This window comes from Medicago sativa, chromosome 3 (genome assembly GCF_051527215.1).
Source record: "Medicago sativa cultivar Bolivia chromosome 3, Bolivia_mono, whole genome shotgun sequence".
In the NCBI taxonomy this organism is placed as follows: domain Eukaryota; kingdom Viridiplantae; phylum Streptophyta; class Magnoliopsida; order Fabales; family Fabaceae; genus Medicago; species Medicago sativa.
The window spans coordinates 31,342,944-31,364,864 of record NC_140751.1 but is presented as its reverse complement, the minus strand read 5'-3'; the positions used below and the strand labels follow the sequence as shown (position 1 = coordinate 31,364,864).

The 21,921-nt window shown below is 34.5% G+C and overlaps 1 protein-coding gene and 2 long non-coding RNA genes across 5 annotated transcripts; 2 read left to right on the top strand and 1 right to left on the bottom strand.

The window, feature by feature from the left end:
• Positions 1 to 215: 215 nt before the first annotated feature.
• LOC146937129 (uncharacterized) lies at positions 216 to 2,361 on the top strand. Its single transcript, XR_015030847.1, has 5 exons — positions 216 to 711; positions 805 to 883; positions 1,233 to 1,296; positions 1,510 to 1,633; positions 1,788 to 2,361. It is a non-coding gene; the product is annotated as an uncharacterized LOC146937129 (long non-coding RNA).
• Positions 2,362 to 3,293: 932 nt separating this feature from the next.
• On the bottom strand, positions 3,294 to 4,406 carry LOC146937128 (uncharacterized). 3 transcript variants are annotated; one of them, XR_015030845.1, is made up of 3 exons: positions 4,001 to 4,399; positions 3,773 to 3,923; positions 3,294 to 3,645 (listed from the first exon to the last, which is right to left on the bottom strand). It is a non-coding gene; the product is annotated as an uncharacterized LOC146937128 (long non-coding RNA). The 3 variants fall into 3 exon arrangements; XR_015030846.1 differs by having other exon boundaries at positions 3,773 to 3,898; positions 4,001 to 4,395; XR_015030844.1 differs by having other exon boundaries at positions 3,773 to 4,406.
• A 6,688-nt stretch (positions 4,407 to 11,094) lies between these two features.
• On the top strand, positions 11,095 to 14,844 carry LOC146937127 (IQ domain-containing protein IQM3-like). The gene is made up of 9 exons (XM_085751587.1): positions 11,095 to 11,545; positions 11,676 to 11,784; positions 12,313 to 12,378; positions 12,483 to 12,571; positions 13,034 to 13,121; positions 13,282 to 13,428; positions 13,517 to 13,609; positions 13,753 to 13,854; positions 14,208 to 14,844. Exons 1-9 carry the CDS (start codon positions 11,268 to 11,270, stop codon positions 14,712 to 14,714), a joined length of 1,479 nt encoding a protein of 492 aa, XP_085607713.1. The 5' UTR covers positions 11,095 to 11,267; the 3' UTR covers positions 14,715 to 14,844.
• Positions 14,845 to 21,921: the final 7,077 nt, after the last annotated feature.

The window sequence follows — 21,921 nt, the reverse complement described above, 5'->3', positions numbered from 1 at the left end:
ATTTTTTCACTTTCCCACTTCTCCCAAAATAATCAAATTTAATTTCCCTCCTAATTTTCGTCAAAAACAAAATTTCCCTCATAGTTTTTCCCTCCTCTTGATTTCATCTCTTAACATGGCTCCAAAATTTGATTTCACCATGGCTCCAACATTTCACCTTATCTAATTTTCAAGAAATTCCAAATTCAAAGAGACAAGATTTTCCATATTTTTTTTATGAAAAAAAGATTTTCCAAATCTGAAACTTTCTCTGTCGATCCTTCTCTGTCCTTCTTTGTCGTTCCTTCGATCCTTCTCCGTCATTTCTCCCAAATCTGAAACTTTCTCTCATTTCTCTTTCTATAACCACCTCACAGACCCAATCAAGCCCTTCAAACTCCTAAATCAAACCCATCTCTCAATCTCACAAACAATCGAACTCTTAATCTCAAAACACATAATCAGATCCGATTCATTCCCCCAATCGCATCCACAATCGAACCCTTCTCTCAATCCCGTCGATGATGGTTGATTCTTTCAACGATGAACTTGTATGCTGTTTTGTTTTTTGGGTAATGGGTGTTGATTGATTTTGTGTTTTTGTTAGTGTTTTTTTTTTTCGATCTTGTGTTATGGGTTTTGCAGGAACGTGAATCGGACGAACTTGAACGTAGTGTGGAACTTTCGTAGCCTAAATTGGTAAAGTTTAGTAACAAAGTCAGAGAAATTCAAGTAAGTGTCATTATGATATTAAAACTACAAAATTGTAATGCTATCTTCCTGTTATTCTTACCCTGCACTCTTTTCCTGGTTTAAATGTTGTAGGAATGCTAAATACGAGGAAGCATTAGACAAATTTGAGTCTGCTTTGGGAACAAAACCAGAACCCTAGGAAGCAGCAGTAGTAAGTTATAATGTTGCATGATGTTACTCTAAGCTAAACCAAGTTATAATGATTGAAATAATTTTTATGCAATCCCAAGTTGATCCAAAGAAGTCAATATTGGTTTATAAGTTCCCTCATAACCTCAAAATACTTGTAAATGACCATTTTAAGTTAAAGATGCCAAAGTACTTATCTAATAGGGACGGATAACTATAGTTGTTATAATATTAATTTAAAATTTAAAACAAAGGACAATTAGCTCCCAATTTTTATGCACATCAGATCAATTGGATGTACAATTTTTATTTATGGATTTAATGCAGTTTATTTGTGAAACAAATAATTATTCCGAGTTTATGCTTGTCAGAGGAGTTTGATGCATTTCCAACGTACTATGTGCTGATGGGTGTTGTATGATTGATCATAGAATGGTGAGTTTTATGAATTTTATTCATAAGCATTGATGATAGAATAAAATGATTTTTCTATGTAGATTTTATATCACAATGACTTCAACCCTGTGTATCAAAACTCAAGTAGTAATCTATTTTTTTGCTAGTACTGAATCCAAAGTGAATGAGGGTAACAATCTAGCAGAATTACTTTAGACGTACTACTGCTAACACGGCATATTTCTGCACCAGTTGTCCTGATCCAAGCGCTCAAGCTACTCTGAAGGTTGTCTGCGATCTTTATGCTCTTGATCGAATATGGAATGACATTGGAACGTACTGCAATGTTGATTATGTGGCTCCTGACAAAGCCAAGGTACATAAAAAATTTCTTTGAAATAAAATTATTATAAAACAAGGGAAAACAACGCCAGAATCACATAGTTGAATCTGAGATTTAGGATGTAGACCTTACTCTCTTTAACGCTATAATCTAAATTACTGTTTAATGATGTTTTTCCATTTCACAGGCAATCCACAAACTGTCAGAATATCTAAGTTTCCAAGTGATGAATATTGCAAAGGAACTTGTTGATGTATTTGATCTTCCGGATCATGCAACAACTAACAAGGGCACCTATTGCCAAGCAATCAGGAGCTTACTCTCAGTACACACAATCTGTGGGATTCCATAAAATAAGGGCCCCAAAGAAGATGAATATGTATTTGCAGGAATTAATATCAAAATTCATTTAAGTTCATTGTTGAAATTGGAATAATAGTGGTTGCATCTGACCAAAGAAACCGCACACACAGCTCATAATCTGCGGCTATTACTATGGATTGAAATATGATGTGTTTCAGTCAGACATTTGGTGGAATATGTAAAACACTAATAATTTCATTTTTTTAATACTCTCGTCCCTTTTTGAAAATGGAAGTGATATCAGTGCTGGATTATTGGAGTGTTACTCAATCATAAGCTACACCTTTGTTAAAGTTGTGAATGAGTAAAACCCCTTGTATTTCATGAACTTCTAAAATACCTATAAATTCTTGCTGCCATAATCTAATGATGATATTCATAGTTTTCATCTGCAATAATTCATCCAATTATGAAAACTACGTACAGTCAAAGTTTATTGATTTCTTCTATGTTTCTTACCTCGATGCATAAAATAATTAAGATTTTATCAATTAATCTTTGCTATGTCAAACCAAGTGTTTTGCTGTCCCAAAACAAACATCAATGAAGTAATTATAGTTTTTTTTTTTACAACGTATGAAAAAATCTTAAGCCTTTTTAACATGAACTGACCATCATTTACAGATGCTCCATCTTACAAATTTCTTTTTTCGAACAAGTACAAGGAGTCAAGGACCATATATGTTCATAGTTTTTTTAGGGTGTTTTTCATATACGTTTAAAATCTCCAAAGCATATAGCAGCCCAAAGCCTGTAGTTCAAAATTAACATTATTCAGCTCTGATAGTTCTGTAATATGCATTTCGAGCCACTTCACTTTTTTTGCCTAATATCTTCAACGATGCTTCGAAAAATTTGGTCAGTCGATCAAGAACCTTGGTTAAACTTGCATGTACACAACACATTTGAAGACTAGCCATAAATCTTCACTTTTAAAATATTTTTTGCCTGATATCTTCATACATCTTTTAGATATTGAATCAACAGAATAAATAGCCACTCTTATTCGCGATTGAAGATCCTTCACAACCCTGGTCTTGTCGATCACTTGAGTGCCTTGGTCTTTTGCAAATTGATGTCTAAGCTGGTAACATTTTCGATCATAGACCTTCCTGATGGGTATACTAGTAGAAAAAAATGCACATTCAATGTCAGTAACTAGCGCACGACCGTGCCAATATATAGCACGACAATGCGTCAATAAGTTTCAAGCTTTGAGTCGAATCTTCCAGTGCAAACGAACACGACCGTGTCATAATTGAGCACGATCGTGCGTTACTGAAGAACAACAAATTGAAAAACAAACATGGAGAACACTCAAGAACAACAATTTCAATGGTGACCACCTTCTTCAAAATGCATTGCAATAATGAAAACTACGACTAGTATTCAACAACCTTACATCATAATAAAGAATTAAATTTGGTGACCCAAAAACAGAGATCTTAGCACAACTTACACTCAGGACTGGTATCTGAAGCACAAACAAATATGCTTGGCCCAAAAACAAAACTAGGGTAGAGTTAGTACCATCTTGGAATTGGACTTAGGTCTACCTCAACTCCAAAAACTAGTTTAAGAGGTGAAGGTGTTCTAGCCTTATACGAATAATTTAGCCATAACTCTAATCAGCTGGGAATCTCGACAGATCTCATATAATTGTCAGACAATTGCATTTCAGTCTGTGACAAATAGTCAATAAAAAAACAATATTTAACAAGAGAGCAAGATAATGCATTAGCATATGTGAAATCAATATTTAGATATATAAAAATTCCTTAATGATGCAATTTCAATCTGTAACACAACCTGCTTTTTCTTTGCCTTCTTTTCCCTCTCATTGACTCCACGTTTTGTTTTCTGATCACCTTCAGCTTGCCATGATGCCTCTTCTTCACGGATGAGTTCGTCTTGTCTCTTTAGAGCAACAGCTTCCTGTTAAGCAACCTCAATTTTTTTGCTGAAAATATGAGCAATTAAATTGTAACCAAAAAAATAATAAAAAATTAAATATGTTTAACAAATTCTTATACAAACCTTCAAGTTAAAAGTTTTCAGAAATCAACAATGAGATTTAATGAATCCAGATCTAGAAACCAAACTAAGTTGCAATCTCCAAACTTTAATGGAAAGTGAAATAAAATTTTACAATCTTGTTCAAGAAGATGAAATTTAAGTTAATGGGTAGGTTGATAGTGAGTATCAATTTCTGAAAATATGAAGAAAATGGTGGTAGATGAAAATGATTCTTTGTGAGATTCAAGTGAAGGAAGAGAGAAAGAAGACTCACGTGAGATTCAAAATGGGGGTTGATGGTTAGTAAGTTTGAATTGCTACTCTGCATTTTCAGTTTTGGGGGGTGTTTCCAGCAAAAAAAATAAAACCAATATTTTCTATTATAATATGTTTCCCTTTTATTAATGATTTATTTTCAGCAGGTAACCCCACCCCCAAACCGCCACCTGTCCAAAAAAAAAGCAGCTTGTGTATGTGCACAAATCTTTCCCTTGTGCAGGCTAAATGCCACCGCATCATTATTATAGATAAAGAAGGTACACAATCAAATAAATGATGGGTTGTTTTCTTTTTTGTCCATTTTTGCTTGGCATAGCCCCCACACCTGTATAATGGATTCAGTATGCTTTGTACTCTCTATTAATAATCAAACTTTTTTGCTTTATAAAAAGAAAAAAAGACAATTAAATGACAATCATGTCTCAAACTTAAGGTTTAGACCGATTAACAATTTCACTTAGTATAGATGAAACTTATGAAATTTCATGTAAAACAAAAGGTACTTTAATAGAACATGAAATTTATGAAATTTCATGTAAAACAAAAAAAAAATGGTACTCTACTATAGCACAAGTTTTTTATAAAATAAAATTGAAAAATTGTTTTTTTTTAAGGAAAATTGAGAAATTGTTATTAATTAAAGTTACGCTAATGACGATTATACAACCATCTCGATAAAATTTGAGCTGTCCTCTATAGGGTGATCAGGTTCAAGAACACACTTTCATGACCAAACAAATTGTGACATTCTTTAATCTAAACAATTGAATATTTATGATATATCTATAGCCTAAAAAATTATCCTTTGTGGTCCTTGATCCGACCAGGATTATGAGTTATTGGACCGCTAAATATTAGGTCGATGGTGTGGTCAATGTCGAGTCCGAAACAGTAGGTTTTTTTTTTTTTACTATTTGTAAAGCTAAATGCATAGCAAGCAAGAAACGAAAAAACTCCTTATCCTCCTTTCTAATATATGAGTCTCTTCCCAAGAAAAGTCGAAGAAAAGGGACCATCATTTATGTATAAATAATGTGGGCAACAAAAAAGGGTACAAGGGTGTTTATTAAAGCAAGGACACATTGTTGTGTAGTACTCCCTCTGGTCACATTTATAAGCAAAAAATGACATTTTAGATACATTGAATAATTAATGTATCGAGACACATTTATAAATTAGATACATTAATTATTCAATGTACCTAAAAAGTTGTTTTTTGCTTATAAATGTGACCGGAGGGAGTACTATACTAGTCAATAATAGCATTAAAAGAAAGGAATAGGGTGATGAAATATACTACCTCCGTCCCAATTTAATTGACATAATTTTGTTTTTCACACATATTAAGAAAAATGTATAAATAAAGGGGAAAGTGGAATATATTGTATTGGGAATGATAAAAGTAGTATTATTTAGTGTTATATTGTATTGGGAATGATGAAAGTTGTATTGAAAATTGAAATGAGTCAGATATTTTGGGACACTTTTTTTTAGAAAATGGGTCAGTTATTCCGGGACGGAGGGAGTAGTAAATTGTGATATGCTTCTATTGGCCCGCGTGTATTTGCGTAGCTAAGCATTAGTTATTGCACCGGTGAGTTGTCTTTGGATTGCAGTGAACACAGTCCAAAGTGAGGCAAAATGTGCGCAATTCATTAAAAATGAGTGCTAGAAACATTTTCTTTTTCTGATGTCTAATCTTTTGTTGAATGAAATTATTAATGTTAGAGTGAATGTTAACAACAAATGTTTTTATCATTTATCTTGGTTAAAACAATACATGCACTAGTGTTTCACCAATAAATATTGGTTTAATTCCCTTGAAAAATATATTAACTTAATTAATAAATAGTTGATTCATACGCTTCAAAAGTGTGAGTTTAACTTTTATTAGTAGTGTGAATACATCATTGATGAGTGATTTGTAAATATCTCTATTGACGTTTTTTAAGTTTTGAAGTTTACTCTCACTCTAATAAGTCATGGAAACTCAATGCATATGAACTTTTTTATTCCAAAAATAAAAACAAGCTGATTGGTTGATTTCACTGACAATACTACCATCTTGTTTGTATGCACCATATGCATGCTTCCATGTCAACGGTCAACTTTAACAAGAAGGAAATAAAGGTATCGATTTTAGTTTTTCCTTTTTTTTAGGGAAGGTATCGAATTTAGTTAAAAACATATTTCATTGAATTAAACGAATTAAGTAAACACACAATGAATAACGTTATATTACTGTATTATCTAAGATACACTGGTTTTACAATTTTCAATAGTAATTTTCACTTATACTAACATGTTCTTTATTGAAAAATAGATAAGTATGAAGTGTATTTGAATTTTTAGTAAAAAAAAAAAAAGGAGTAATGATACATAGACATCCTTAGGTGGCAATACATCATTTGACACCCACACAAAAATTTGACACCTGGACATGTGGACCTCACACAAACACATTTTCTCTTTCATTTTCTCTTTTCTCTTCCTAATGCATGGAGTGTACAAGGGTGTATGGGAATAAAGGGTGTCCACGTAACATTATTCCAAAAAAATATCTTTTAATTTAATTTAATCTTTTATGTTTGGATAAAATAGTTTCTAAACATTTTGTGCATTATAAAAATGAAGTAGGAAATCAAGTATAATTCAACTACGGTGGGCGGAAGTTAAAGTTTTCTCGACCATATCTTGAGTATTGGTGCTTCGTGTGATCTTCGATCTTTCTATTCCAATTTTTCTCATTGTCTTCTTCTATTCTGAATTTCTAAGTTATTGCCTATAGCCAGCAGAGAGGTAGAAATTTGATTTTGGGGGACCAAGGAATGGAGTGGGTATATAAGTTTGTTTTTTCGTGTGTTCAATGTTTATTTTTATGGGATGGGATGGGAAATGCCAACAAGGCTCATACTATTGACTCATATTGACTCATGTTATATGTATCATTTTGTAATGGAAAATACTAGTACACCACAAGAGAACAATAAAAATAGCTATTTTATCTCTTTCATCTATATTATTGTTCTTGTTTCGAGGAGTTTCATTGCATATTATCAATACGAAACTCTACCATATATTGGTTTGAGAAGTTTCATCTCTATTACATATCTAAACCTAAATAATTAATAAATAATATTATCATGTTTCTTATCATATTTCCATTAAATAAGGAGTTGTGTTATTTGAACATCCATATTTGTGACAACCAAAATTTTACAAAGGAAATGAGGTAGTGACACAAAAACCAAAGCAATAGAGAAAGAGAGTAAAAAGATAATATGAGTATGAGAGATAAAGTTGTCACAAAAGTTGTAAAAAATGGTTGTTCAAACATCATTTCTCTTAAACAAATCATATGATAAATGTCTATCATATCATTATTCTACCCTATTCTTTTTCAACTCGTTATCATATTGTATTTGTTTTATCCTACTAAGTACACACCAAATGGACCTTTAACAACTTTATTAATTTCTCTAATTTAATCAAAGGAGTTGTTACTTGTTAGGGATGGAGTAGTCCAAACTTAAACTTAAGTATACTAAAACAAAATTTATTGAAGGAATTCAATATGTGCTACCAACTTTAACGTCGAGTAGTTGAAATAATCAAATCAAAATTAGACAAACAAAGTTGAAGTAGTAAAAAAAAGTAGCCAATGCCATTCAATTGAATGAACGAGTGGGAAGACAAAGCCACGAAGGAGGCGCGTAGTGGTAGATATACAGTAATGAAATCAATATTTTTTAGCGGTTATATATATTTTTATATCTTAATTTTATTTTTTTGTCATTGATACTAGTATAATAAGAATATTTTAATAAATAAACTATTTTTATCATTAAAATCCACAATTAATCATTATCTTAACAAATTTTAAAAATCTCAAATGAAAATATAAATGTGACTTACGAAGGTGAACGTAAACTCAAATTTTCCACAAACTCAGCTCACGTAAACATTCACAAAATAATTTACGCAAGCATTCATAAACTCTATTTATATAAAATAAGTGTTTTTCTTTCAAAAAATAAAATAAGTGTTTAAACATACATGATTTTTTTTTTTTTTACAATCAAAAACTCATATTATTTCACTTCTCAAGAGTCTCAATACAAGATGGAATTAAATCAAACTGTTGGTGACGAGCATGTAATCTTGACGCCCATGCTAAAGTATGAGCGACATAATTAGCTTGTCTCCTAGCAAAACTTATCTTAAAGTTTGGATGTTGTTGTAAGAGAGCTTGACAATCGGATATAATACTACCAAACTCTCCTTGGTTGGTATTCCTATCAACTATATGCTATCGACCACTAGCTTACATTCGATAGGCCTAATCTACCAAACCAAGAAATAGCATCACGTAATCCTATTGCTTCCGCTTCTTGAGGAGGGGGTTGCCTTCATGCCAACATGTTGATGCCTTTAAGAAATGGCCCCTAGAGTTTCGAATACACATACCAATACCAAAACACCTTTGTGCCTCAAACATCGCCGCATCTACATTGTGGTTGTTGGTGCTAGACTGATGCTGCTGGTCTGGACCGCACTTCCTGCCATTGGAAAAGAGATTCACGTGCAAGCTGGACAGCTATATTGATAATCTTTGAATCACCGTCCCACACTTTGTCATTACGACGACGCCATAAACACCATAGCATCATAGCGATGTCATTAATTTTGTCACTTGTTAACCTGCGCAACAAAGAAAAAAAACAATCCGCAAAACTAGTAGCATTATTCACAGTGTCTCGAATTAATTCCCACAGGCCAGCCGTTTGCCAAACGGATTTTGCCTCTTCGCACCCAATAAAGACATGTCAATCATTCTCATAATTTGTTTGTCAAAAAGGGCAGCTGTTTGTACACGGCACACCCTTATCTTGAAGACGCATACGTGTTGGATGCACTCCTCGCAATGCTCTCCATAAGAAAACTTTTATTTTTTGTGGTATCTTCAATTTCCACATCGTTGTCCACTATCCCGGTATTCTATATTCTTCGTTGTCAACAAGTGTTTCCATCGCACATGTATGCTGATTTTACCGTGTAACTTCCTTTGTTGTTGAACTCCAAATAAGTTTGTCTTCTTTGTCGCGGTTCATCACCGACAACTTCGAAATTGTCTCCCTATCCTGCGCATTAAAAATGCCTTCAATCAGCCCCCAATTCCAGCTAGAACCATTTAAATCCATCAGATCTGCAACCTTCATGTGTTTCCTCCCTTTGCACTCGTGCACTTGAAACATACGAGTTCCCTTCCTCTCTCAGCCAAGGCATACTCCAAACCAAAATGTTGTTACTATTTCCAATTCGCCACCTTTGACCTCCTCTAACTAATACCTGTGAAGCATGGATACTACGCCAAATATAACTTGGGTTGTGGCCGAGACGGGCCCCCAAAAAATCTGATTTTGGAAAATATTTAGCTTTGTAAATACAAACAATAATAGTATCTTGATTGGTTAAGAGATTCCAACCTTGTTTCCCTAGCATAGCTAAATTGAATCCAAAAAAATGTCGAAAACCCATACCTCTGTATTCCTTCCTCATTGTTAATTTATCCCAACTAAGCCAATTAATCCCTCTTCCCCTTCTTCTATTTGATCCCCACCAAAATGAGTTGATCATCCTCTGAATCTCCTCCCCCAAAGTTGTTGGTAGAAGAAACGTGCTCATGCAGTAAGTTGGGATTGCCTGTGCTACCGACTTAATAAGAACTTCTCGTTCTACTTTTGAAAGGTGTTTGCTAGATCACTGGTGTATCTTCCTCGATACCCTATCCCTCAAACAACCAAACACAGCTCTTTTGTTACGACCAATTATTGACGGCATTCCCAAGTACTTTCCACTCCCTATTGTTGCTATCACCTGAAAAACATTTATTATTGCCTCTTTATCCTCTTCTGATGTATTCTTACTAAACAATATTTCTGACTTCTGAAAATTTATCGCTTGCCCCGACACGACTTCATAAAACATACATGAATTTTAATAACATAGACACACATGAATTTAGTCCAAACGAAGAAAAAAAAAGTAAAAGCAAAAATTATTGCCTAAAACCTAGAAAACCCCTATATGAATGTTTGAAAGATGTTGTGATTTAATCTCTAGATTTCATTGAACTTCATCACATATTCATAGATGCTTGTCGGCGAGAGGAGGTGAAAATTAAGAATGAGAGATGAAAAGAAAGAGTTTTTGAAAAATTTAATATTAATAAGAGTAATCTCAACATTATTATTAAAATTTAATTAAGTTTTGATATAATATTAATTTCTTTCCTCTCTCTACTAGGTTAGTGGTTAGACTCACACATCGTAAGTGTGAAGATGTGGAAAATATGTGGTTTAAATTTCGATCCTTACATTTTAATATTTAGTTACCAACTGAGTTGCATTTCCGAGACAAAAATATTTATTTAACTATTAAAAACTAAATAAAAATAGTCTATTAAAGAAAAGTATTTTAGTCCCCGTGAACATAGCTCAGTTGGCATGAACATGCATTGTTATATGCAGATGCTGGGGTAACATGCATTGTTATATGCAGGGGCCGGAGTTCGAACCTTAGACACATCACTTATTCACTTTGAAAAAGGTAAATTCTAGTCACTTGATAAAAAAATATTTTATTTTATGATTAATAAAGTTAACAATTAATCATTATCTTTCTTCAACAAAAAAAAAAAAAAAAAAATCTGTAAAAATATAGAAAACTGAAATAGAAAAATGAATGAATAAAAATAGTAAAAAGAAGTGGACAAGAGAGGACAGAGTTGTTGTTTTTTCTCTATATAACTCTACCTTAGCTGACTACAGCCTCCTGTGTGCCTCCCCTCCTCACATTCCAACTATTCTTCATTTTCTTTCCTCCTAATAATAACTCCTCTCTTCAAAACACATTTCAATCTCAATTTCACAATCTCTCTCTTGAAAACACAAAAACACAGTTTCATTACTACTCTTCAAAACAAAAACTACTACAAGGTTTTGTTTTAATGGAGGTTGAAACTCACTCTTCAAACCCTTCTTCTTCATTCTCATACGACATTCACCCTTCGGATTTTCGGAGCTCCGAATATCCCGACCCGACATTTCATCTCTCCCTTCACGATGATCCGCCATTAACTCCTCAGCCCTTCCAGTTTTCCGGACCTGACGCGCTTGAAAGCGCGTCTTCTCATTCCAACGCCGCCGTTCATGTTCAGAAAGTCTACCGTGGTTACCGCACACGGCGGAGGTTGGCTGATTCCGCCGTCGTCGCCGAAGAGCTTTGGTACGCCTTGCATGCAATCCTCTCTCTCTTCTCATGTTTTTTATTATATTTTATTATTTCTGCAATTTATTTAAATTTTTTTATATATTATATTTTGATTTCTGAGAAAAAAAATTGAATTGTTGTTCAGGTGGCAAGCGATAGATTTTGTTCGGTTGAATCATAGCACAATTTCGTTCTTTAATTTGCCTGAAACTGCTGCGTCTCGTTGGACACGGGTCAAACTCAATGCTTCCAAGGTCCTCTTTGACTTTTTCTCTCTCTAATTCACATTTTTTTCATTTTTTTTTTTTTTGCTTTTTCTATTTTTTAATCATTATTTTGATTTTTTTGTGACATGCATGTATATATTGTGCTTTTGTTTTTCATGATTATGATTATGATTAAGAAATGTATAAACATGGTGTGACACATGTGTGGTAGATATTTGAGTTAATTTGGATTCCTCGCATTCATGCAGTCAACCACATCAGTGGTCATTGGATCAAGATCGGACAATGAATATTTCAAACACCGTTATAATTGAAATAAAAATAAAAAATTTGATTGAAATTTGCACCGTTCATTCTTGATTCTACGACCATTGATGTGATTGTACTGTTAAGAATCCAAATTCATATTTTGATCTATTAATCATGTGGTCGGGTGTTCGATCCGATGAAAATATATGTTTGCACATAGATACCTTGATTTACCTAAAACAATTAGGGAAGGTAGGGTTTTTTTGGTTTGGATTATTTCTAAAGTCAACCATTTTTTTGTGGCAGGTCGGTAAAGGTTTGTCCTTAGACGCCAAAGCACAGAAATTGGCTTTTCAGCATTGGATTGAAGCTGTGAGTATGATTGTTTTATTTTTTATAATTTTTTGTATGACCAATTATCATTAATTGTTTATTATAGTTTTTTTTATTTTAATTGGCCTTGAATTGAAATGTAGATTGATCCACGCCATCGCTATGGGCACAACTTGCACTATTATTATGAAGAATGGTGCAAAACTGATTCTGGTCAGCCTTTCTTTTACTGGTGAGATTTTTTTTCTTTTCCCTAAGGATTGAATTGGATATGATTTGAGTAATAAGACAGTTTTTCTATTGCTAATTTACTGTTGATGTTATATTTTTATTGGTGAGATAAATTTTTTCCTAAAGGTTGAATTGGCTATATAATTTGAGTACTGTTCACAGCCTTTTTTATTGCTTATTTTCTGTTCATATCAGATGATTTCAATGTGGAAATAGTGAAACATGATTTCTTTAACTGTAGCATCTAATTCCCATTAGTTATTCAGTGTTTTTCATACTTTTAATGGATATGCTTGTGCATTCAGTGTTTTCCATTTGAATTATTTTTCACATTGGTGCTTATACTCGTCGACTTATAAAGGTTTACCTGAATTTTACATACTTCTTTTGGAAAAAAGGTATATCAGATTCAGAGGACACGGTGTTGAATTCTGTAACTGAATTTTTCTCTCTTAATTTACAGGTTGGATTTAGGAAATGGCAAAACTCTTGATCTTGATCGCTGTCCCCGACCAAAGCTCCGAAAACAATGCATAAAGTATCTTGGACCGGTATGTGCATGCATCTGTTCATTGGACTTAGTATTTTCTTTGTTTTGTTAATTGTAGTTGACATTGACTATAATATTGACTTATTGTTAATTTTTTCAAAAGTTATTGCTTCTTCCTGCTTTTCTAACCAGTTGGTCATTTCTTAATAATTCGTAAATAGCAAGAAAGAGAGCACTATGAATACATTGTCTGCGAGGGAAAAATTATACACAAGCAATCTGGTGATTTATTTCATACGAAAAATGACTCTGATGATGCCAAGTGGATATTTGTAATGAGCACCTCTAAGAAACTTTACGCTGGCAAGGTAACAATTTAAGCTATGTCACTGTTTCAACTTTTCAATTTTCTATTCAATTCAATCCTAATATAGATACATTGTTGTAACCCTACAGAAAAAGAAGGGATTGTTTCATCATTCTTCTTTTTTGGCTGGTGGAGCTACCTTAGCTGCCGGACGGCTTGAAGCTGAGGATGGAATTCTGGAGGTATAATTAACTTCATAGGGTTTCATGATTCAATGTGTTGGTTTGTATTTTTTCATGGGTGTATATGTGACCATACTCGTATTAAATTTCAATTTATGTGTGATGACAAAAGTGTTTGATTTTTAGTATCTTTTACTTTTCAGTCCATCTCTGCATATAGTGGACACTATCGGCCAACAGACGACACACTCGATACCTTCTTATCATATCTAAAAACAAATGGTGTCAATCTTGATGAAGTAAAGGTAATTGATTATCTTCAGAACATATTTATGACTTAACTATAGTATTACCGACTACCGTAGTTTTTAATAGGTTCTTAGAATTATTTTAGGCCAGTGGATGTTTCTTCAATAAGATATTAAACAATGATTTCATATTGGGCAAACTTAATTATGATAACTAATTTGGAAATGTGGTGTACTATATTCGTATACATTTTGATCTCGATGAGGTTGGTCTACTAGAAGCATGCAGACCAGCATGCTAGGTCCTACCTTTGTTGCTATGTCGGTTTTCGCCTTCTATATTTGTGGATTTTATCCGAAAAATCTGATACATTTTTATTGAATATCGAATAACTTATCTTTTGTTTTAGGTACGCAAACCAAATGATGACCCTGATATGTACGAGGATGGGAAGTTCGGCGAGGGAACCTTAACATCTGAAAGTTCTATGACGTCTAACGTATCTGAGGAAACCGAGAATACTCCATCCGTAGACAAGAAAGACGTGGACAAGAAAGACGCTCCTCAACTCAGTTTGGAGGTTAGTAGTTATAAAAGGACTCTATCAGGTGGTCTTCAGAGTCCAAGAACGGCCGAGGTGCCCAAGACTTCTATATTGCAAAGAATCAATTCCAAGAAGGGTTCAAAGTCCTACCAATTGGGACATAGACTTTCGCGTAAATGGTCAACTGGAGCTGGTCCGAGAATCGGGTGTGTTGCTGATTACCCTGTGGAGCTTAGACTACAGGCCTTGGAAATGCTTCACCTTTCGCCAAAGCTTCCACCCTCTCCTATGTCATACATGTCAGGTGCTCTTATTTCGCCCGCCGTTTCTCCAACGCCCAACACCGTGCACATTTACAATAACGAGAGTTAATTGAATTACTGCTGATATTAGTATTATGTTTTCATCTCAGTGTAGTGATGCTTTAAGTTTTCTTTTTCAAATGTAGAGGACTTGGTGTTGTGTAATAAAATGAAATTTAAAAAAATCTTTTTATCATCCACCTCATGCATGTTTCCACTAAAGGAGAGATAATTGAAGATGTGTTTAATGTGACCCTTGTGGTAGTATAGATTGGTTTAAAATTGAGATCTAACCACTATTTTGTGGCCAAGGATGTCTTGCCACAATAACTGTCTTCGACAACAATCCTCCACGTTTTTCATGCACTAGTTGTTGTACCATTCATTTATTGTTGTTTGAATTTAACCGAGAGAGAGAGAGAGGTAATTTTAGAAGCATAAAATTGGCGAGTCTATTGATTCAATTTTGTGGTATAAAATTGGTAAGTCTACGGATTCAATTGAGATACACAAAATTGATTTTAGTGTATGTTTGGTTTCATTGGAGGGACCCAAATTGATTCAACATGTTTGATTGTTTTCGAGTAGAATTGATTTTGTTTATATGATTGATTCTTTTATTTTTTGAACAAACGTTTTTAAAATTGATTCTACTTGAAGCTAGAACTTGTAGTTTTTTATTCTAGTTTTTTTTTTACACAAATTTAAAATTTATCTCACTTTTACATGAATGTATACAAATCACTTTACCTTTAAATTGCTTTGAGTCAAAATCAATAATTACTGTCTACTTGGAACCATCAACCAAACATACACTTAGAAGTATAAATTTGATATTGATAAATTTGGTAAGTCTATTATTTAGTTCACCATAATTATAAATAAATTTCCATGTACCAAAAAAAAAAAAAAAATATAGTTTCAAAACAAAACATTAATTTCATTAAACAACAAAATAAAGTTCCATGTTAAAGCTTCCCTAAGAAAGTGGCCACATATCAATGAGACAATGACCATGAGATGGGGTTGTGTTTCTCGTGGCTACTGTGGTGACACCATCATCAATATATGAATTGAAGACTCTCATTTAAAAGTCACGCACGAGGCACGACTATTGTTAAAATAGATAATGAGATGTTTGTGTAGAATGTACTTCTAATGAAATTATGGTTAAAATTCATATTGGTTCCACTAATGTGAATCTTATATATGTTTGGTATGACTGATGTGAATTATAACCAATCAAAAAAAGTGTATTGTAAAATGCGTTATCGAGTGTGTTGAATATTATTTATCCTTCTGTAAAAAAACATTATTTATACCAGTTGAATGACGTACTCTATTAAATATTGTTATTATATATGTTTTACTTTAGTGTGTTTAAACACAAAATCAAGAGGAGATAAACAATTCTTATTCAAGGAATAGACAAGCCAATTAAGTCACAACAATCTACCCCTCAATTGTACCACACACATTGAAGATAATAAGCAAGCCAATACCCAATCTCAAAAGGATGGTGATATGAAACAAACACGAATTAATGCCAACCGAATAAGCTAGCCGTACCATGCAAAAGTGGCATTTTGATTTGTAATCAAGTGAAGACCGACATCTTTGCAAAAAATTGGCCTTCAGATCTAATTCCATCTCCAATTTTAATAATGCCAAACAAATTAATTTCTCCCATATATTAGAGTCACATGCAATAGAATGCATGCAAATAAAATAAAACATAAAGATGGGCATTATTCTTCATAATTTAATTAAGTTTGGTGGAGATCATAGGTACAAGAGAGTATTTGCCCGACATAGACAAATTAAGCAAATTTGACCACCTTAAAAGTCGCCATATTCTTAAATCAACGAGACAATAACCATGTGATTCTACAATTTTATGTCTCTAGAGTCTTTTTCTTTTTGCAGTAAAAAAAGAGTCCTTTCTTTTTTGAAAATTGCTGTTCACACATTTGAGAAAGCTGTGGCACACATGTAAATTACGTTTTTGCCTCCTCGGCAGTTAACTGCCGAGGATTTCAAAATCCGGCTGCAGTTAACTGCCGAGGAAATCCTCGGTAGTTAACTGCCGAGGAAAGCATTTATGCAGACAGCAGGTTCTGCATTAATGCTAACCCTTACCAAGCCGTTTTTAGGCCAGTTTTGACCTGTAATTTTACCAGAGCATTTCCATAGGCAATTCAAATTATACAACAATGAAACTCGGTCATAAACAAGAAAAATACAATATCTTTTACATTTGTCCATAATTAAATCAAACCGACATTTGGTTCAAACCACACAAAAGTTTGAAATTCATCAAAACGGAACATAGTGTCCATAATCAAACAACACATTACAACACATTACAACTCATTACAACTCATTACACATCATTAAATTAAATCCCTACTTACATTCATTACAATTGCATATGGAACGAACATATATATATATATATATATATATATATATATAATACATTATTTTCCACCATATTCCTAAACATAAATCCGACGTCGCTATCGTCTTTAATAAGCCAAGGCATATAGCTTGCTGTTTTCCATGCGAATTCATCTCTATCTTCTCCTAGGTCTATGCATGGCATTAGAGCAGACAAGTGACGTGTATATTGATTTTCACCAAGATGCTCAAAATAAGTGTTAAGTTGTGTCTTCAAATCATCAAGAGAGTCCGTCGGTGTTATCATAACCTTAACCGTCTTCTTAAACGCGCAGTACCTAACACGTCCTTCAATTCTTGCAACCTCAGACATGTTTCACTTGACAAAAGCCTTAACAAAATAATCATAGATTAGAACAAAATTAAATGGAATGTAATAATAAATCAAATGCGTAAACATTAATAAGCTATAAATAAGTATTGCACTAGTTTCAAGTCAATAAAAGTCATATTATCATATATATCAATATAAATTACATAATGTTACTTATATATTGGCCACAAAAAATTGACATTACAATTTTGACCCCAAAATATACGTCGGTGTAATTTCTACCAAAACAAAAGGACTAACACCGACAAAAAAATCACTCGTTAAAGGCCAAGTGATTGGAGAAGATCAAGTGACATAAAATCTTCCTCATCTTCCGCAATAACTTCAAATTGTTGCTTTGGTTTTTCGGGAGTGTCCAACAAAATAGGCGCCGCTTTGTTTGATTCCTTTTGTGGTTTCGGCGGTTTGTTTCCACTTTCAATAGCCATGAGCTTTCGGAACAACTCATGTTGATCCAAATACTCATCTTCCCAAGTCACGACATCTTGTTTCTTGTGATTGTGCCACTCCGTAGATGATGGAGGTAGTGGACAACCATCCTTCAAATAAATAAGCACGAAGTGATTCGGAATTACCCCAAGGCACATGATGGGAGTTTTTTGCTTACCCGACGGTGGTAGCCCTCTTAGTGGGAAAAAAGATTCCGAGTTACCAACTTCAAGATTTGTCAACACGACCACACACCTTTTGTAATAATTAGCAACAATGTGCCCCATGTCCGGAAAAGTCAACCACTTATCAACAAGATGTGCACAACTTTTTGTATTTGCGGGAGGATGTAAGCCATTTAAAATGTAGTTATAACGATCCTCACCCGCAAATACTTCAACCTAATCATCTCTATGATCTTTCAATTCTTGAATAAGATGTGTACGAATCATGAGATGATTTTGTTCGGTTAAGCCCATGAACTCGGCTATAGCCCGGAATCCACAAAGTCCATCGCCAATAACATCCACCACTTTTTCAATAAATGGAAACATGAAGCGTGGCATATAATCAATAGGCCTCATAACCGGGATAACCTTAGGCTTTGGATACCAAGAAGGTGGTGGAAGTGGGGAAATTGGTGCTTTACCAAGACAAGCACCTTTTTTCCTTTTATATGATGATGTTGTTGGTGATGGTGACGGTTGACTTTCCGGATTTTGGGAATCAACAACCTCCCAAGAAGAAGGGATCCGACTAGTGGATGTAATTCTTCCTTTAGACCTTGCAATGTCCACTTTTTTCTTGGCTCCCTTGGTTGTTGCTTTTTGTGGTGGTGGAGACATCATGGTAGTTACAGGAAATGCCAATTGCCGCAAAGCCTCTTTGACTTCAAGCTTCATTTGGAAAGGGAGTTTCTTGAGACGTTCAACAATACCCTTCAACTCATCATCGACAGAAAAACCAAGTCCATTACTTTCTTCTCCCATGCGTAACCTTTGCCAATGGTGGTGTATCTCATCCAATAAAATTGGCTTTTCTTCAAGGAGTTTAGTTGCAATTTCGCATGCACATGGTAGGCCGTAAGATGTCCTTTGAACACAACCTCAAATTTCCTTGTCCATGCACAACGTTTCCCTACAACGTGACTCTTCCATAGCAATGTTGTCCAAAGCATATCTAGACACATGACCACCTAAGACGGAGTACAAAGTGACATCTTTGAATCTATGTTCCAACACGGTAACGCTCTGACCAAAGGTTGTTTGTATCGCAGTGTGTTGAAGCAACAACATGTCATGTATTTTCTCCCAACAAGTACCCAAATCACCCACACTATTGTCCAAATATTTCTTCACCAAAGCATGAGCCGATTCTACGCTATTGGTGGATCTACAACCAAGATGCAACACACGATCTGTCCATGCCCTCACTATTTTCTCCTTCACTTCATTCAAGGTGGTCATGGCATAGGCTAGGAAAGGTGGGAAATCACTACAAGCATCTTGGAACTCCACTAATGCATTTGCATATAACTCTTGAGTGGACATTTCAACTATATCTTTCCATGCCCTCATGATCTTCTTGACAACATCGCGATTACTCACCTCTTTCTCATCCTTCTTTCACAAAGGATATTTACAATCTAAGACGCACCTTTGTTTAACATTTGCTTGCACATGAAAGTAACAATTCATAGCATAACTTTCCGGGAAAACAATTCCAACCGCTTTCATCAAAGACCCATCCCTGTCGGTAACAATCACCTTAGGCATATTCATCTTTGAAGTAAGAAGTTTACGCAACATTTTTAAAACCCAAACAAAGTTTTCCTCTTTCTCATGCATCAAGAATCCAAACCCAACCGAATATGTCAAATCGGTCGAAGTTACCCCAACTACCTCAAACATTGGCATCTTATACATGTTGGTTTTGTTGGTGGAGTCCATAACCAAAACCGTTGGAAAATTGTTAAACAAATTAACGGATGTTGGATGAGCCCAAAAGATATCTTCGATTGTATTACTTTCACCATGTGTTCTTGAGTAATAAGTATAGTTGTGCTCCTCCAACTTCGAGATTAGATATTGCAACGACTTCTTGTCACCTCTATTTGCCTTCCATATTTTTTGACGTTCATTGTACACTTGCTTCACATTTGTCATGCAATGTGGTCTTTTGTTCTTCAAGTGTATCAAAATATTTCTTGGAAGCATCTTGCTCTTGGTCAAGTCACGTACAATCTTCTTGTCGTCCTCCTTTAATCTACCGGCAAAAATGTGTCCTTCTAAAGCCGTCTCCATCGCATGGTTGTGAACTCCATTAAGAATGTTCAATCCCCATTCCTTTGTTTGCGTACTTTGATATCCACTAATCACGAACAAGCACCCGCATTTTCTTGAGCCCGTTGTCGCATGCTTCGGTTTTTTTTAGACACTTTGTGAGCTCCACTCTTTTCACACACTAGGCGCAATATTGGATGGATCAAGCTTGATCTTTGTGTAACAATTGTAAATCCCGCCTTATTTGCTTGACAACGTACCCACCCAAGCAATTCTTCTCTATCTTTAAACTTAATGTCGTCAGAAAAAAACCTAGCCGTGTCAACTTCGTGGGCTTGAAGAGGGACGACACCGGGGCTAACATATTTAGAAGCTTCAACATGGACGGAAGCTCCATCAATGTTTGGTTTGACTTCAACCTTAGGCGGTTTGACATCTCCGGAAATTTGGACAAAATTACGTTTTGTCTCTCCCGAAACATCTTCCGCGTTCTCGGTCATTACTATAATTAAACAACTCAAAAATATAAATTAACAACTTACTAATGCATAAACATCAATGCCATAATGAACTAAAAAAAACAAAAAAAAACAGAGAAAAAAAATTTGGAAAAAATGGCAGTATGTTCCAAAAAAAATTCCCAAGAGTTCCTCGGTAGTTAACTACCGAGGTTTTCCTCGGCAGTAAGGTACCGAGGTTTTCCTCGGCAGTATACTACCGAGATTCCCCATAACAGGGTTCTACGTAACTGACGTAAAAACCCATTGCATAATAAAAAAATAAACCGATTAAAATGCTCAATACCTGTTTTTTTACGTCAAAAGTGTGTTGATACATCCTATGCTTGATGCTTGAATCATTTTGGAGCAAGATTTGATTAAAAAAAATGTTGGATTTGGGTGGATTGAATGAAGTTGTATGGAAGATGATGAAAATAGTGTGTAGGGGGAGCAGGTGACTGTTTCATTTGATGAAACAGTTTTTCTCGGCAGTTAACTACCGAGGAAATCCTCGGCAGTTAACTGCAGCCGGATTTTGAATTCCTCGGCAGTTAACTGCCGAGGGGGCAAAAACGTATTTTACATGTGTGCCACAGCCATATGGAATGTGTCAACAACAATTTTCTTCTTTTTTTCATGAAAATGTAAGAAAACATGTCACTTCAAAAGCAGAAAAAACAAACTCACGTGTAAGAGTCTTGAATATTCTTTGATCCATTCATTTCGGATCCGGATTCCATAACTTTTGAGCGGGAAAAGTTATGTAACTTTGCCACAATATCCACCCTTGGTTTAATCAGATGGTTCATATTTTGACACATGTCCCAACCTTTGTTTGTGCTAAAAAACAAAAACAGATTGAGACCTATTTTAGAAAATCCAATACCCATACCCATGACCCATCGCCCCATCCATGAACCGCCGCCGTTGATCGTCGTGTGCCGCCCCTTTCACTGCGAAACAGTGAAATCAAAATCTGGAAAAACCAATTAGCTTCTTCCATATCCTCTTCTCTGAGAAAATTTTCCAAGAAAATCCAATCCAATTTAAATTCAATTTGCATAAAATCAAAATTTGGAAAATCCAATCTGCTTCTTCCATCTCTGAACAAATTTGCAAAACAAATCAATCCAATTTCAATCTACAGAAAATCAAAATTAATATCTTCTTTCAAATATATGAACAAATCAAAACTAGTAAAGAGGAACTGCCAATGCTCTGAAGAAAATCAGAGGCGATTCAAACAGATTCAGTGACAAAAGGATTGTGAAA